An 18,354-nucleotide genomic window follows, 5' to 3' on the forward strand; every position below is an offset into this window, starting at 1 on the left:
AACATTTTCCTATGTATTTCTATATATGTTAAACTTTGAACCCCGCCTGGGGTCCCAGTTTTGGTCTGAGGGTCACGATTTTTACAATTTAGAATCTTCACTATATATACAAGCTTTTGTGTAAATATTGGCATTTCTGGTGCAGTGGTTCTTGAGAAGAAGATTTTTTTAACATTTTCCTATGTATTTCTATGTTAAACTTTGAACCCCGCCTGGGGCCCCAGTTTTGGTCCGAGGGTCACGATTTTTACAATTTAGAATCTTCACTATATATACAAGCTTTTGTGTAAATATTGGCATTTCTGGTGCAGTGGTTCTTGAGAAGAAGATTTTTAAAGACATGCACCCTATACTCACTGTTTCGCAATTATCTCCCTTTTAAAAAGGGCTGTGCCCTTTATTTTAACAATTTATAATCCCCTTTCCATAAGGATGCTTTGTACCAAATTTGGTTAAATTTGGCCCAGTGGTTTTTGAGAAGAAGTTGAAAATGTGAAAAGTTTACAGACGGACGGACAGACAGACGGACGGACGGACGGACGGACGGACGACGGACAACGGGTGATCAGAAAAGCTCACTTGAACCTTCGGTTCAGGTGAGCTAAAAACATTAAAGAGGCAATCAAGGTTTCCTTATGAAAAATTTCATCAGTGGTCACTTGCCTGTTATAACAGGAAATAGGACAGTTTCCATGGAGACTAGCCTGGTACACCATTTTAGTGGGCTGGTGTCGGCCATTATCCAGTGTGACTGAGAAGGCCTTCAGTTTGAGTACTTGTTTCCATTTCTCTATCTCAGAGCTAATGGAGGAGTTAGAATTGTCCCTTTTCACTTTGAAAATGATGTATTTCTACAAAATTTTAAACCTTTCTATGTCATAACAAGAGTGCATCATAACCATGTTTCAAGTTTAGATTAAATTTAATGAAGATGGATGATGATGATGATGATGATGATGATGATGATGATGATGATGATGACGATGATGAAGGTGGATGATGATATGATCATCATCATATTTTTATTATTATACATGTATTTTGATCATAACTTGAAATAAGTAAGAATTGAATAAACAAGAGGCCCATGGGCCACATCGCTCACCTGAACAGCAGTTCCTTGTAACATTACATTTCGTAGCATATGCTTTTTCTATTTTAAACATTGAACCCCTTTCTGGGGACCCAGTTATGGTCCGAGGTTTATGGTTGGCTTGAACAACATAAATAGTAACATAGGAATGAAAATATGTAGCACTGCGTTGGGACCGCACGTACACAACCTGAAAAACTGAACGTAGAAGAGTTCCACTTCAAGAGGAATAACTCTCAGACTGTACAGAACATTAAGAAAGATAACTCTTGGTTCCACTACATTAGAGTTTACACAATTTGAGGATCCTTGCATAGTAATCTCACAAACTGTAGCATTATAGTTCTCGAGAAGAACTTTTTAAAAACATTTTCAATATATCTTTCTATGTTAAACTTTGAACCCCTCTTGGGGCCACAGTATTAGTCCAGTGCTAAAGTTTTTATTATTTGGAATCTACATTATTTAAGGATGCTTGCATAGTTATCTCACAAGCTGAAGCATTATAGTTCCCAAGAAAAAGATTTTTCAACATTTTCCCTCTTTATTTCTATGCTAAACTTTGAACACCTCTTGGGGCCCCAGTATTAGATTGAGGTCACGGCTTTTATAATTTTGAATCTACACTTTTTGAGGGTGCTTACGTAGTTATCTGACAAATTGATGCATTGTAGTTCTCGAAAAGAAGATTTTTAAACATTTTCCATATATACCGGTACTTCTACATTTAACTTTAAACCCATCTTGGGTCCCTAGTATGAGTCAAGGGGTCACTATTTTAAAACTGTCGAACCTTCATTATCCAAGGTTGTATGCATGATAGTAATCACACAAATTGAAGCATTGTAGTTCTCGAGAAGAAGATTTTTTAACATGTTACCTTTATATTTCTATAATAAACTTTGACCCCATCTTGGGGCCCCAGTATTGGTCCGGGGTCACGATTTTACCAATTAGGAATCTACATAAGCGAAGGATGCATGCATAGAAATTCCACAAACTAAAACATTGTAGTTCTTGAGAAGAAAATTTTTTAAACTTTTCCTTTATGTTTTTTAAAATGTTTAAATTTTGAACCCCTCTTGGTGCCCATCAATTGTCCAGGAGTTACAATTTTTTACAATCTACATTATTTAAGGATGTACATGTATGCATAGTAATATCCCAAACAGTTGCACTATAGTTCTTGAGAAGAAGATTTTAAAACATTTTCCTATATATGTTAAAATCTAAACCCCTACTGGGGCCCCACTTTTTGTTCGGGGGTCACAATTTTTACAATCTTCACTATATATACAACCTTTTGTGTATGTATTGGCATTTTTGGTGAAGTGGTTCTTGAGAAGAAAATTTTTAAATATTTTTCATATGTAGTTATATGTTAAACTTTGAACCCCGCTTGGGGCTGTAGTTTTCGTCTGAGGGTCACGATTTCTACAATTTAGAATCTTCATTATACATACACGCTTTTGTGTAAATATTGGCATTTCTGGTGCAGTGGTTCTTGAGAAGAAGATTTTTTAAACATTTTCCATATGTAGTTCTATGTTAAACTTTGAACCCCGCCTGGGGCCCCAGTTTTGGTCCGAGGGTCACGATTTTTACAATTTAGAATCTTAACTATATATACAAGCTTTTGTGTAAATGTTGGCATTTCTGGTGCAGTGGTTCTTGAGAAGAAGATTTTTTAAACATTTTCCTATGTATTTCTATATTAAACTTTGAACCCCGCCTGGGGCCCTAGTTTTGGTCCGAGGGTCACAATTTTTACAATTTAGAATCTTCACTGTATATACAAGCTTTTGTGTAAATATTGGCATTTCTGGTGCAGTGGTTCTTGAGAAGAAGATTTTTTAAACATTTTCCATATGTAGTTCTATGTTAAACTTTGAACCCCGCCTGGGGCCCCAGTTTTGGTCCGGGGGTCACGATTTTTACAATTTAGAATCTTCACTATACATACAAGCTTTTGTGTAAATATTGGCATTTCTGGTGCAGTGGTTCTTGAGAAGAAGATTTTTTAAACATTTTCCTATGTATTTCTATGTTAAACTTTGAACCCCGCCTGGGGCCCCAGTTTTGGTCCGAGGGTCACGATTTTTACAATTTAGAATCTTCACTATATATACAAGCTTTTGTGTAAATATTGGCATTTCTGGTGCAGTGGTTCTTGAGAAGAAGATTTTTTAAACATTTTCCTATGTATTTCTATGTTAAACTTTGAACCCCGCCTGGGGCCTCAGTTTTGGTCCGAGGGTCACGATTTCTACAATTTAGAATCTTCACTATATATACAAGTTTTTGTGTAAATATTGGCATTTCTGGTGCAGTGGTTCTTGAGAAGAAGATTTTTTAAACTTTTCCATATGTGGTTCTATGTTAAACTTTGAACCCCGCCTGGGGCCCCAGTTTTGGTCCGAGGGTCACGATTTTTACAATTTAGAATCTTCACTATATATACAAGCTTTTGTGTAAATATTGGCATTTCTGGTGCAGTGGTTCTTGAGAAGAAGATTTTTTAAACATTTTCCTATGTATTTCTATGTTAAAATTTGAACCCCGCCTGGGGCCCCAGTTTTGGTCCGAGGGTCACGATTTTTACAATTTAGAATCTTCACTATATATACAAGCTTTTGTGTAAATATTGGCATTTCTGGTGCAGTGGTTCTTGAGAAGAAGATTTTTAAAGACATGCACCCTATACTTACTGTTTCGCAATTATCTCCCTTTTGAAAAGGGCTGTGCCCTTCATTTTAACAATTTATAATCCCTTTTCCATAAGGATGCTTTGTACCAAATTTGGTTAAAATTGGCCTGGTGGTTTTTGAGAAGAAGTTGAAAATGTGAAAAGTTTACAGACGGACGGACAGACAGACAGACGGACGGACGGACGGACGACGGACAACGGGTGATCAGAAAAGCTCACTTGAACCTTCGGTTCAGGTGAGCTAAAAACAATGAGAATTTTAATGTAAATATACTGTGAAAATCGTGATCATGATCATAATAGCTATAATGGCAAAAAGGTTAATATAATCCTTAATGTAGACAGTGCCTTCTCCATTTTGTACCTGATCGAACCAGACATTGTGTATGTCAGTGAGGGAGAACCCGTTGGACAGGAGACTTCTCAGCTGATGGAACAGCTCCTCCTTCAGTTTCCTTCTCTGTCGCAGTTCTAGCTTGGAGAAGTCCACATTTGAAAACAGCATGGCTATTTCAACACTGTTGAGAGGAAAAGCCTTTTATAAGCCAAAGGTCCAAAATCACCACTGTTCACTTTAATGCACTACTGATCACTTGCTAAAAATATTAGTCTAAGAAATTTCTTCTGATCTTGGAACCAACTAAGATTAATATTTTTTTTTCTCCATTGGCATAAAGAAACCTTAAAATTTAGTAGTTAATAAATAAGGATGTGTAAATACATGCAACATACCTTACCATTTTAGTGAATTTTTATGAAATACTTATAATAGAGGTAAAATTAGAGTCAATTTATGTAATTTATTTGAACTTTATATCTATAATTTTCTGTGTATTTATCTATATTAATATTTTAACCATCAATAAGAAAGAAAAAAATCTTAAGTCTAAGGGGAGGTAAATCTGTGACCTGTTAAAGTCCTCCACATCTTGCCCTGTGACTTGGGTATTGTTGATCGTTTGTTGTAACTGCCCACTCCCTATCCATGATGAGATGTTATATAAGAGGCTGGATAATGGAGCCCTTCTTGCTGTTCCTTGGACTTCAAACGTAAAGCTGCTCCTAAAATCCTATAGGAATAGTTATTCATATAATTAGATACCAAAATTCAATCTACTTTCTCTTCACAGCATAAATAATCAGTGGCTACTTTAATTCAATGAAGTGTTGAAGACTTGCAGTTAGTTCTTTACAATTTAAATTGTCTACTAGTATCAAACACGTTTATTTTTTCATTCTTCTAAAAAATTGATGGTAACATCTAAGGAGATTTATTCCAAAGATTTATTTTTCAATGAACACTGAGACTCTGACACACACCTGTCCGTATCTGAAGCTGTGAGCCTGAGCCCCCGCTGGAAGCCCCTGCAGAAATCCTCCCACTGCAGTCCTGACCCCCTCCAGACTCCGGTTTCTCTCACCCTCAGGCAGCTCATCCATTTTGACACAGGGAAACACCACAGTTACTTGTTTCCTGATCAAAAACACAACAATGAATACCATAGAGATCATCATACCACAAAGACTGTCTATAGCATTCGTTGATATCATGAAATAAACCTTATTTTGAGAACAATTTCAATAATTCATTATCTACTAAATCAGATTCACACAAACTCGCATTTGCAAATTCATTGCAACTGCCCTTGCAGGGCGATGTATTAAACTGATCATGAATTCCCATTAACCCAATGCCTATAATAAATAATTGGATCCTCAAACTTCAAGTTCGTTTTGCATAATACAAAGCAGATTTAAAATATAGACGGGGAGATATGAAATATCGAAGCACTAACTTTTCAGGGAGTGTCACGTCGTCCGAGCATCGCTGTAGCTGGTAGGACCAAAAACAGCCAGGTATTGTGGAGCAAGCCGTCTCCTGGGTCCTGTAACAAGGGAAATAACTCTTGACACTGAAAAATCTGTTCTGATCAAAACAGAAAGAATTGTTTTTTTTCCAAGCAGAAAGTTTGCTCTAAAAGAAGGGGGCTAACTCTGCAGAGTCAAGCGGATTTTCATAATCATAGCCTTGGCCTGAATTTTCAAACCCTACACATAAAACAGTTAAATAAATGACAAAACAGTATCAAACACTTAAAGTGGCTGGATGGTCATAGCCATTTTTAGATTTTTTAAACTTCCTGAAAAAAAAAAAGAGTTCTGTATCAAAATATGGTAAAAATAATCAAATAAGTTTGGATTTGAAAACTACAGTTTGAGATTTTTTCCTAGCTATTTACTTAATAATAGTTTATGAATAATATAATCATATCTAAAAAAAAAACAAAAAAAAAAAAACTGTGAGTTTTAGGGTAATTGTTGACCACACAGCCTCCTTAATCTCAAGTACAATGATTAAAGTTTCCCTACGCTTGGTGACACTGTCGAGGACACAGCTCTGAGAAGCTTCCAATGAAGAATGTATAGTTGGCGGTGAACTGTTGACCGAACAGACTAATGTCCAGTAGACCCTGGTTCACCCGGTCCCTCAGAGGTGTGTATTCCTTGGGTAAATCCCGCGGATCCTCGGGCTGTTTGGACACCATGAACTTGATTGTGTTCTGTTAAATAAATGAAATGTAAACAATTAATATTCATATTATTATGTAAGATTATTAACAGTTAGGTATTGTACTGGAAATATCAATTAACAAAACTATAAGCATGCTACAGTTATCCAATTTCTTTGAAATTTGATAACATGAACTGTTTTGAAAGAGCAATTTTTTTAGTTGAAATGATGGACCTTGAAAAAGGCAATGTTAGAGATTGTCTTGGTCACTATTGGTGACATGGTTTCCATGGCAATTCTGATGACTTCCTGTTCTATTTCTTTCCTGGCAGTAAGTGGGTGTGTCTGAAGCAACCAATCAGTGTCCAAAGAGGGAAACTCAATGTCCACCTCCATGCTGAGGAAAACGTTATTGACATATCAGACATACAGTAATTGCTTCTTAGTCATTTGTTATACGGTGGGACAAATAATGATAAATATAATTTTAAATGAGAGTTTTTTAAAATGACTAAAATACTGAAACTGATATAAATGGAAAATATTTTGATTTTGACATATTGGGGGATAAGAACCTGTTTAATTTGTTGTCATAAATTGACTTGATTTTTCAAAAATTGGTTCTTATGAATGAGTGCAATCAAAGAGATTTGTACTTTGTGATCTGAGCGAATGTGTTCGGCCTGGTACTACTGGTAAAAGACTGATTCCCGACGGTCAGAACAAAGTTAGCGGTCCTGTTCAGCTGTTGCTCTAGGTCCCCCCAGATGGCGCTCACTCGACTCTGGTGGAGAACTCCTTGTATGGTGAAGTTGAACACTCGCCCCACCAGTCTGGACATCTATAAAGTGGCCATATTTAAGGTTTAATATCAGAATAACCAAAATATCAATTTCACTGCTATCAGATTAAGTGGAACTTTCTGTACATGTATTTTCATGTTTGAATTCTTTTTTCAGAGTTTTGCAGGCTTGCTGTTATTAAAACAAGAGGCCCAGGGGCCACATCGCTCACCTGAGCAACAATTGCCTTAATTCTGATCAAATTAGCATTACAGTATCAAAATATCTTGACAACTAAGTACAGTAGATCTTGCTAAAAAAAATTGAAAATCTGCCAATTTTTATCCACCAATACCAAGCCCCTTTTGTTGTTGTACCTGTAAGAAGATTTTTCTCTATTCCTATATACCCCCCCCCCCCATTTTGTGGCCCCACTTTTCTCTAGGGTATCATGGTTTCATCAAACTTATATCTGCATAACCTGTGCTTTCACACTAAGTACTGAGTTTTGGACCAAAAACTTTCCCAGAATATTTTTAAAGATTTTCTCTATATATTCCTATGTAAAAATTTATCCCCCACTGTGCTATATGGCCTCACCATACCACTGGACTATTATTTTAACAACGATTTGGAAATGCTTCCACTCAGATTTGGGCTTTCCTGGCCTGATAGTTTTGAGAAAAAGATTTTTTAGAGATTTTCTCTATGTATAAAAATGTATCCCCCATTGTGGCCCCGCCCTACCCCCAGGGACCATGATTTGAACAAACTTGAATCTACATTATCTGAGGATGGTTACCTGCCAATTTGAGCTTTCTTGATCAAATAGTTTTTGAGAAGAAGATTTTTAAAGATTTTCTCTATATATTCCTATGTAAAACTTGATCCCCCAATTGTAGCCCCACCCTACCCCCGGGGACCATGATTTGAACAAACTTGAATCTACACTATCTGAGGATGCTTCCACTCAAATTTGAGCATTCCTGGCCTAATAGTTTTTGAGAAGAAGATTATCTCTATATATTCCAATGTAAAACTTGATCCCCCATTGTGGCCCCGCCCTACCCCCAGGGACCATGATTTGAACAAACTTGAATCTACATTATCTGAGGATGGTTACCCATCAATTTGAGCTTTCTTGGTCAAATAGTTTTTGAGAAGAAGATTATCTCTATATATTCCAATGTAAAACTTGATCCCCCAATTGTGGCCCCACCCTACCCCCAGGGACCATGATTTGAACAAACTTGAATCTACACTACCTGAGGATGCTTTAATCAAATTTGAGCTTTCCTGGCCTAATAGTTTTTGAGAAGAAGATTTTTAATATATATTCCTATGTAAAAATTTATCCCCCAATTGTGGCCCCACCCTACCCCTGGGGACCATGATTTGAACAAATTTGAATCTACACTACCTGTGGATGCTCCCATTTTAATTTGAGCTTTTCTGGCCCAATAGTTTTTGAGAAGATGATTTTTAAAGATTTTCTCAATATGTTCCTATGTAAAACTTGATCCCCTTATTGTGGCCCCTCCCTACCCCCGGGGACCATGATTTGAACAAACTTGAATCTACACTACCTGAGGATGCCTCCACACAAGTTTTAGCTTTTCAGGCCAAATAGTTTTTGAGAAGAAGATTTTTGAAAAATACCAACAAATTTTCAATAATTCTCAATTATCTCCCCTTTAAAGAGGGCGTGGCCCTTCATTTGAACAAACTTGAATCCCCTTCACCTAGTGGTGCTTTGTGCAAAATTTGGTTGAAATCTGCCCAGTGGTTCTTAAGAAGAAGATGAAAATGTGAAAAGTTAACAACGACGACGACGACAACGACAACGACGACAACGACAGACAACGGACAAATTGTGATCAGAAAAGCTCACTTGAGCCTTTGGCTCAGGTGAGCTAAAAACTCACAATTAAAGAGCCTGCATGAGGATGCTACTTATTTGAACCATGCAAATTCATCTACGCACTCAATCAAAACCGCCCATCCATCACCACAAAAAAATTATACAGTATCAAATGAGTCAATCGATAGCTTTCCTGTTTTAGACCTCAATTTAATAGTGAATTCATAAATCTGTAGGGTCTACTTCATCAACCCCTGTCCTGCCCCATCTGAAACAGAGCCTCACCTGTGTTATGTTAAATGAGTGCAGGGCCCTGTCAGACAGGTGAGTCATATTTCTGACCGCATCCTCAAAGTTCTGGAGGGCCCCCTGCTCCTCTGAATTACTGAGCTTCTGGTACAGACCCAGACAGGGAAAGAAGGCACTGGCATGAATCCTGAAAATAGGGATAAAGGAAAAGAAAAGTTAAGATTAAAACTTTGTTATGTTTCTGAAGAACACTTGGCTCAGTGGTCATGATCTGAAAGACAGCTGGTTCAAATCTTGCTGTGGGCCCTTCATATTTTGTGTTGATTTTTCATGTATTAGGAAGAAATTATAATTTGATACATTACAATATTTTTGGTAATAAAGTGATATATACATGTATCTATTAAAAGTTTGCATTTTGCCTACTGAATGAGAAATTGATTTAAAATATATAAACTTTTATAACAATTTTATTTGCAACTTAAACATACAATTATGCTGCCCATTCTAAATAAAGTATGCTTTGGTTTTCAGTATCAAACAGTTTCATCTTATTAGTTAAATGTATGTGGCTTTAATTTCAGCTCAAGGGAAAATTGAACTCGAAATTTGAGTAGGTTAATTGTTAATTGGCTGTAAGCCCTGATTTCTCTCACCTTTCAGGTAACACAGGTGTAGTGGTACAGTCTTGGTATACCTTGTCCCAAACACATGCCTTGTTTCTATTGCAGTCTTTTGGGATTACACTGAAAAATATGTATCCATACATCAGAGAAATTAAAGTTGCTAGCAAACACATGTATATGGAAGAATTAATGTTACAGATGAAGTATCTGAAGTATTTTGGTGTAGTTGTGCATTAAAAACCTCTGATAGAAAAAAAACCATGTGTTAATTTAAATTATTATTTCCTCAAGAAATTCTTTCAAATTGAAAATTATACTATCATTACAAGTAAGTTGTTTAAAAATGTATAAATATGAAATAATAAATCAATTTATGATTTGCATTTATTTCAAATTCAATTTTGTTCATACAAAGAACTATATATGATATTAGTCAAATTTGGCCCCCATTTTTCCCTATTTTTATAAAGAATCAGGTATATTAATTTGTTGTGTTATATTATAAAAGAGTTGACATGAAATATGTTTTTCACCTATTTATTTGATTTATATGCACTCACTGGCAGTATATGACGTCAGAAGTGAAGCTATTTTTATAATTCAACCAAAATCAATTAAAAATTGACATTTTTCTTATCTTTTTTCGAATGGGAAATATAGAGCGATTCTTTGAACAAGAACGAACTTTTTGTCACTCATAAGTATTGGAGAGATACATCTTTGGTGAAAATATTTTGTTTGTTCAAGCAGTCGCTCAATGTTTCCTTAAAGAAAAACTGCTTCAAAACAAGCCGTTTTATGCTAAAAATGAGAAAATGGCGGGAAAAGGTAAACATTATGATGCCATATTTTTAAATTGTGGGCACAAAAATGAAAATGAAAATTATGACAAAATTTCAAATGCATATTTGTAGAAATAAAACAAAGAATTACAGTAAAATGACAATGTTCATTTTAGGGGCCCATTTTAGGCTCAAACCATATATAGTCCTTTTGGAAAAAATTAATATGATCACAATGATTTAATTTTTTTTATTATCTTATCCATCTGAATTATATTAATCAAATTAAAACAATTTGAAAATAAAAAGATATTCTATTTGACCCTTTATTAAGATATTATATATCATTTCATCCTTATAAAAAACCAGACACTTGTCTTCCCATTCATGTCAGGTCAGAAATTACAGGTATAGATAATTGAATTACATGTCTCAGGTACATAAAGGTGTCGTGCTGCCTACAGGTATATTTAGGTCAGTTAGTCATTCCCTTTTAATCAATGTTTACCTTTCAATCTACATAAGCTGTCATCCGATTGGCCATTTGGGAGTTGTTATGACCAATGAAATTTCCTCTTATGGAAGTAGTTAGGGACAGGTAAATCATCAAACTCAGGTGTGTCAATACAGGAAGAGAGTTTCTATTTTTGGTGATTGAATAAATTCACTTGTGATCAATTCAGGGCAGGATTTTTTTGATTAATTCATCAACAATGGATTAAAGAACAGCTGAGAGACATGAACAACTTTCACAGTGGAGTGTACAGGTGTCATTAATTTAGTGAACTGAATTTGCGACCTCCATCAAAAACTACTGTCATGTGAGGTATTGATTAAGAGATAATACCCCCTTGCACACCTTGAGAGAGTGAAAAACTTCAATCAACACGTAAACAATGCCATCTAAGAAGGACAGACAGCGAGTGCTGGCCGAGATCTGGGCCACACCGACCCCAGTAGACATTGACTTCTTTGACAAAGGGGACGAGATAGTTGTTACCACCGCCAAGAGAGACAATGTGGTGGGGTGGTGGCTGGACATCTTCACCGCCCTCTACCCAAACCAGACCTACAGGGAAAAGAATGAGCTGGTCAAGATCAAGCCGGCCCCCGGGGTGACCATCAAACTGTCCCGCAAGACTGGGCTGATGAAGATCAGCGGGAAGAACCACTGGGGGTGGATGGTTGCTAATTTCACGGACGTTCTGGAGACGGCCAATAATGAGAGTGAGGAACTGGATGATGCAGCCTCGCTGATGTCTGATAACTCCGTGACGCGATATCTACAGCTCGACAAGAATGTGGAAATGGTAGGTATTGGTTCACACTACTTTGTGGCACTATAGCTGGTACATGTACTTCAGTTCTTGTGGTATGTATAGACCTGTCAGAAAGTTCTGACAATTTGAATATCTATTTGTTTGGTCTAGCACTTGTTTTACTACCATTGTTGAGCATCGATTTTCACAGAACATTAAAAAGTCAGTATCTGGGGTATGTAAATTTGTGAGCATCCGGCAGTGACAAAACTTCAATGAAAAATTATGCAACCAAATCATAAAACTTTAAAGAGCATTGGTTATGAAAATAGTTGAAGCTATATTAAGTGCTACTTTTCCCTTTTTATGTCCACATTCAATCTAACTTTCCTGTATTACATCCTGTTTCAAGCAAAATTCAAACAAAAGAGAAATATTTTTATACAATCTCTATATTCTTTTATACAGTACATACACAAAATATCTGTATTAATTAGTTTGGATTTGTAAAGAGAGATGTGACATCTCACATCTAGCTGTATCAACAGTTATTCCCCTTGTCACAGACTCCTATTTACTGACCGACTCCCGAGAAATTCTTCACTTAAGTTTACTACAAAAACCAATTTACCTGTCTGTAATCTAGTCAGCTGTTTATAAAGCTTTTATAAACAAAGCAATTTCCATTTGTAAACAATGCCGACTACTGGGTATTTAGAATACACAAACCTGACCTTATCATTCATGTAACAGGCACCTATAAGTTCCTTCACAAAGTAAAATTAAAGCTTTTTGACAAGTAAGAATTTGGAATTTTTACAGGCAATCATTTGTTTATGTGTCTCACTCATGCATGGTCATTATTTTGCCCACGCAATGCCTAGGCGAGGAATGTGTCCCGTCCTAGGAATACGTAGATGGGCGGACAGGTGAATTAATGACCAATAAATATTGATGACCTTTGAGCAGCAGAAGTAATTAATGTATACAGGTATACGGCTCCTCCATTGACATAGCTAGGCCCTCTGTTTTGTTATATTAAGCTTTGTACAATACACTAGTTTGCCTATACGACTCTGAAAATTTCTTCATAAAAAGTAGGTGACATTTAACTCTTACAACAACGAAACATAGCACATTTACTAATAAATGTACACAGGTCCAACATTCTAACCATATTTTCAAATTTATAGTTTTGAAATATCCATAATGATTGCTGTTAGTTTATTTTCAAATTTTCTATAGTGACTTTTTATTTTTACTACATCCCAACCCCAACCAAATTTTGATAATATATATTACTGTTTTGAAATAACTTTGCTTGCTGTTGGTTGGTTTTTGAATTTCAACTAATGGTTTTTTGCTGTTGGTAGGTTCAGGATTTGCTGGACATGATTCCCGAGGGTGGAGGAATCATGCAGAATGACTTCATCATGAAGTTATGGAAGAGCCTGATAGACGACTGGTTCGGATGCGGAGCTGTTGTGTACATTGTCACCCCGCGCATTGACGAGGAGCGATTATTCCAGATCTTCCTTCTCATGATCCGCAACAAAGGAACCGCATTCGGCGTCACGCTGGTCATTCCAGAGAAGGGTCCGGGCGGAGAGAAATTCAAGAAGACCCTAGAAACCACATCACGCATGATGAAGAAAACGCGGACCCCCCGGGCCAACAAACGCCTAGTGTCCGACGTGAAGATGCAGTGGGCGCTGGAGAACTTGCGAGTGCACCATGAGAACTTCTCCACAAACTTTGTGGCGGCGTATAAGGATGACGAGGCGGAAGTGCTAACCACCACCGCCCACTTCCACAAGTCTCACTTTCATTCCAACCAGAAAGACAATGTGTGCTACAACAAACTCCCCACGGAGGACCTCAAACGGAACTACCTGTTACCCCTGGGCCTTTCCCTCAACTACTAAAGTCCCCTCTATGTTCATGTTACTAATGAAATGTATTACCATGTATATCTCATAGATATCGTCATTTCGTGTGAAATTTGTGAAGTCCCCCTTTATATTCACATCTTCTGTTATTATTGTATGTACTATATACATCTGTGTGGAGTGACTCGTGGAGTCATTGGTGTGAAACCTAGAATGGATTTGACATTTATCCATTCATCTCTAATTTTAAACACAGCAAGAAAGAAAACCACCCTAATAGGGACAATCTTCAAAAATTTAATATTCAGTCCTGTCAGTGTAAAACTAGCACATTTTAACAACAGGTGTCTGTGATTTTAACTTTGTAAAAAAAAAATCATATATGAATTTACATGATCATATTGACAGCAATTCTGATACTGTCGCTCATAAAACAGGAGACATAATAATACTGCCATTAGCCAAGCTTTACATTAAATTATCATAACTTATTTGATATAATCTTTTGAGGCAAGCACAATCTACATCTTATTCAAAATGTACTTAGTACAAAAGTTGTCTTTACTTAACAAATCATACATATAAGCTATATACACTATACAAAGTTTCTTAGAATAGAGATTAAATCCATTCCATACGTAACATGTATATTCCTCCTGTTGCAACACACTCATCAAATAATTTTTCAGCACACCACAATTTATAATGGACAGTGATTTCATAGACATTATGTAATCATACAAACGGGTAATACTATCCACATTTTCTATCATTCATACTTGACACCTCATTAATTAAGCCTGTGATCGTATAACAATTATTTGATAGGATGCACTTGCCTAGCGGATTACAGGTAAAGCTAGGGCAGTTTCTCCCTCTTATAATGCACTGCACAACATAACCAAGATAACATTCCCCACTCACATTTCTCCACATAATTCAAATCTTCTTATTTGTTGCTTACAAGCATTGTCTTTTTGGATGAAAATAGTCTTTAAAAAAATTTACCTTTTGAAAAGCGTTCTTGATTCAGAGTTCTTTTGTTTAAAATGCTAAACATATCTCAATGAGAATCAAAATTTCTCTCAGTGACACACAAACAATCATATCCTACTGAGAATCACTCTCAGTGACAAGCATCTTTTTCATCTTTTCACACCTGGTCCAGTGCAATTTTTGCAGACTCCACTATATATAGCCAAGTCTGTGACATGTACATGTACATTGTGTATTGTATTCAACCAGAGGGTGTGCCATTTCCTTTTTTTCTTACACCTGTGTGCTCATTTACCTTTGCATGCTCATTTACCTTTGCATGTCTCTATGAACAGTTGTTCACTAAAATGTAAATGTACATATGTATTATAGATTTTGTTCTTATGCGGTTATTGAAAAATCAATAAAATTTACTTTTATTTTTTGTGTGCATTCAAAGATGTTTTTTTTATTAGACTCCATTAATGTGCCGGCCACTGTATCTAAATAATTTAATTTTGTCACTTTTAAAACAATCAGGAAATATCCTTTTATAACTTGTTTATCTCATAGTCAATGCAATCAATTTCATTCTCTTTAATACCACCCAAAATGAAATTTCATCTCAGGTTGCATGTTTTCTTTGATCATATAATTTAAGTTCTCAAGCACCTCCCTCCTCCCCTTGGCTAACTTTAAGTTAAACCTGATCACCCATTTACACACTTCTTCTAGAACCCAATATAAAGAGACTGTGAGCTGATTCAAACCCTTTAAGTGATGAATGGAAAAGCAAGAAATTGGGGGAGGGGCAGACGAGAGAGGCTAGGGAAGGGAAGTGGGAGATTGAGGCATCAAGCTGAATATCTTTTAACTAAGCTAAATCACCTGTAGAGTCAGGTAAAAAGTCTCCTACCTTCTGCTGCAGTTTGTGGGACAGAGGGAACTGTAATGGTGAGATACGGTGACACCACTGATGGTCTCGTTCCTGCCCAGTGTGTCCATGTAGCTGCCATTGTGAGCCATAAGGTTCTGTAATAGTGCTGTGAATTCTCCACGTTTCAGGTCCTTTGGTTTTTCCAACCAGAAATAAATCCTATCCTGATAAAAGAATATACATGTATCAGTAAGAAGAGAATTAATCTAATTCTGCACAGTAATAGTTATTGTTAATTTAAAGAAATATGAACCAAAATATCTTGTATATATGAAATTAAAAGTAAAGATTTGAATTTTTCAAAAACATATGTAAAGTTTGATATCAATTTGTTATGGGGAAATTCTTAACTTTCTGTTCTGTCTATTTTAGCTTTAACTGTAACTATAAATCACACTAAATGAATTAACAGTGAAATTTGCACATGTGCAATGCCAATGATATACACCTTAATGTTATTTTTATGGAGACCCTCCCTGAATCTTCGAGTGCATTTACCTACAATACACCTACCTCTTCTGGCCAGATCCCAGATACAGTCCTAGCTATCTCTGTTGTTGTCACTCCCTCCACTAACTGGTGGACCTGTTTCTGGAGGTAGTTCCTCAGGGTCAGAGCTGTCTCCAGTCTGCGAGTCAAATTCACACCTCTCAATTCTAGCTCAATACGAGCACTGCAGAAAAAAAATAAGTTATATAATTGAAGGAATTGAAATGAATTTTTAAAAGCCTATATTGCAAGAAAGGTATAGGGTAAAAGAGGAAGGATACATTTGACAGTCTTTCAAACACTAGATGTTTTTAAAATATTAACTAATGGTTCAGTTAATGCAATATGTGGATATCATAAAACATCTACTCAATCCAGAGGACAGTACAACTGTATACAGTTAATCTTTGATATCTCAAAACTGATATCTTGAATACAATGGATATGTCGAAGTGATTTGTAAGTCCCAACCACTTATTTTTTAAGTATTTCACCCTCGATATCTGGAATACTCAGATATCTTGAACTATTTAAACAGTCCCATCTAGTTCGAGATAATGAAGTTTGACTGTATTATGTAAAGTTTCAAATTCAGTGTTATAATACAAACAATTTTTAAAAAGTTAACACATTCAAAATCTGGTCATTATCTGCCTTGATCTTTAGCAAGCAAATCACAGAATAATATATTTGCAAGGCTGATCAATGATCCCAGTTCAACTTCAGATAAATTCATATTTACAATGTATTCATTTCCTTCACTGTGGTAGGATGTGCCCAAGTGAATAAGTGAAAAGGGCAAAAATATAATCTCCACTAAATAAAGTACTTTAACAGTCTACATGTTTGTGGTGACTTACTCGCTGGGCTCTGTGAGGTTGGTGACGAGGGACAGGTTTGTGGGTCGCCCCGCACCGGCCGACACAGTGACCTGGATAGGGTCACTCAGCGTGGTCAGCCAGCTCAGGGGGACCTCTGACTCATCATTGGTCCCCACCATCACACCCACCCCACCCTACAACACAAACATTTACCTCAAAATTTAAATCATTCTCAGAATGTAAAATGCACATTAACTTTCTCACAGGAATTTAAAATGAATTTCTTTATGGCTAAAACTTTTTAATTATTAACTTTATTTCACATGAAATTCACCTCATATTAAATTTTATTTCATATTTTTTTTCCTGTGAAAATCATTTGAATGCTCTTTTAACATGAAAAAAAAATTCATGCAAAATTAAAGTGAGAAGTTTATTTACCTTCCCATTCCTGCTGACTTGAAGCTGTACAACAGCTCTGCTGGACAATTTTAGTCTCTTCTTGGTTATCTGTAAAACTTTACTCTCCAATGCTGTCCAGTTTAGCTGGAAAGTACTGTTCTCACAGGCAAGTCTGTACTTAACTTCCTGTCTACAAATGTGAGAGATGAAATTTTTAGACATAATTAAAGTGAATGGTAATGGCTCAAGGTAATGGTTGTCAATTACAACAAACCGTATCTACAGTCAAAAAGAAAAATATTTTGACAAAACTTTTTTTAGTCAAATTGTATTTAAAAAGAGTTATCCACCATTGAGAGTGAATGCTAGAACTGCTGTAATCATCAATGTTTACAAAAGTGAACAATAAATATAAGATTGAAATGAAAATCAGTTGCCGCAAAAAAGAAGACCAACTAACCTGTCACGAACACATCTCTCAGAGCACAGAGGGAGTTTCTTGTAATGGCCTCCACTACACCAGTTACATCCCTTAGTAGCCTGACATTCATAGGAATCAGAACTGAAAAATTAATAATTCTTCACAACATATCTCACTTTAAGTCATAAAACTGAATCATCTAATTTTTTTTGAAGAGGGTAGGTGGGTTTAGGAATAACAAGCAGATACCTACATGGCTGTACAGACCGGTTTACAGGGTTGGACAGTAGAAGACTTGTTGGTGGAGTCTGAGGACTGCATCTGCCAGTGTTTGTGTGGCCCTGAATGACAAATCTTGTTATATAAATATATGTACAGTCAAACTTCGTTATCTTGAACTGGATGGGACTGTTTAAAAAAATTTAAGATATTGGAGTATTCGAGGGTAAAATACTTTAAAAACAAGTAATCACTTTGACATATCCAATGTATCTGGGATATCAGTAATCGAGATATCAAAGTTCAACTGTAGTTAATATGTGGCTGTTT

General features: G+C 36.1%; 2 protein-coding genes across 2 annotated transcripts in view; one reads left to right on the forward strand and one right to left on the reverse strand.

The window, feature by feature from the left end:
- Positions 1 to 18,354, reverse strand: part of LOC105321431 (uncharacterized) — a 37,786-nt gene that overhangs the window by 7,887 nt on the left and 11,545 nt on the right. Inside the window, exons 20-35 of the mRNA XM_066082248.1 lie at positions 18,059 to 18,146; positions 17,845 to 17,946; positions 17,424 to 17,574; positions 17,022 to 17,176; positions 16,186 to 16,345; positions 15,652 to 15,836; positions 9,861 to 9,950; positions 9,241 to 9,391; positions 6,969 to 7,153; positions 6,547 to 6,709; positions 6,171 to 6,361; positions 5,597 to 5,686; positions 5,121 to 5,274; positions 4,710 to 4,870; positions 4,165 to 4,318; positions 664 to 851 (exon numbers count right to left, since the gene is read on the reverse strand). Of these exons, the coding sequence (XP_065938320.1) occupies positions 664 to 851; positions 4,165 to 4,318; positions 4,710 to 4,870; positions 5,121 to 5,274; positions 5,597 to 5,686; positions 6,171 to 6,361; positions 6,547 to 6,709; positions 6,969 to 7,153; positions 9,241 to 9,391; positions 9,861 to 9,950; positions 15,652 to 15,836; positions 16,186 to 16,345; positions 17,022 to 17,176; positions 17,424 to 17,574; positions 17,845 to 17,946; positions 18,059 to 18,146 (2,368 nt within the window). The remainder of the gene's footprint in view (positions 1 to 663; positions 852 to 4,164; positions 4,319 to 4,709; positions 4,871 to 5,120; positions 5,275 to 5,596; positions 5,687 to 6,170; positions 6,362 to 6,546; positions 6,710 to 6,968; positions 7,154 to 9,240; positions 9,392 to 9,860; positions 9,951 to 15,651; positions 15,837 to 16,185; positions 16,346 to 17,021; positions 17,177 to 17,423; positions 17,575 to 17,844; positions 17,947 to 18,058; positions 18,147 to 18,354) is intronic.
- Positions 11,177 to 14,304, forward strand: LOC105321419 (uncharacterized). The gene is made up of 2 exons (XM_011419681.4): positions 11,177 to 11,922; positions 13,245 to 14,304. The coding sequence occupies exons 1-2, from the start codon at positions 11,509 to 11,511 to the stop codon at positions 13,794 to 13,796; spliced, it is 966 nt and encodes a 321-aa protein (XP_011417983.3). The 5' UTR covers positions 11,177 to 11,508; the 3' UTR covers positions 13,797 to 14,304.

The sequence above is a fragment of the Magallana gigas genome, chromosome 4 (genome assembly GCF_963853765.1).
Source record: "Magallana gigas chromosome 4, xbMagGiga1.1, whole genome shotgun sequence".
NCBI classification, from domain to species: Eukaryota; Metazoa; Mollusca; class Bivalvia; order Ostreida; family Ostreidae; genus Magallana; species Magallana gigas.

Excerpts from the sequence above, each read along its gene's own strand:
- LOC105321419 (XM_011419681.4), top strand. The coding sequence starts at position 11,509 with ATGCCATCTAAGAAGGACAGACAGCGAGTGCTGGCCGAGATCTGGGCC. Across the intron at positions 11,923-13,244 it reads TCGACAAGAATGTGGAAATG|GTTCAGGATTTGCTGGACAT; the intron begins GTAGGTATTGGT and ends TGCTGTTGGTAG.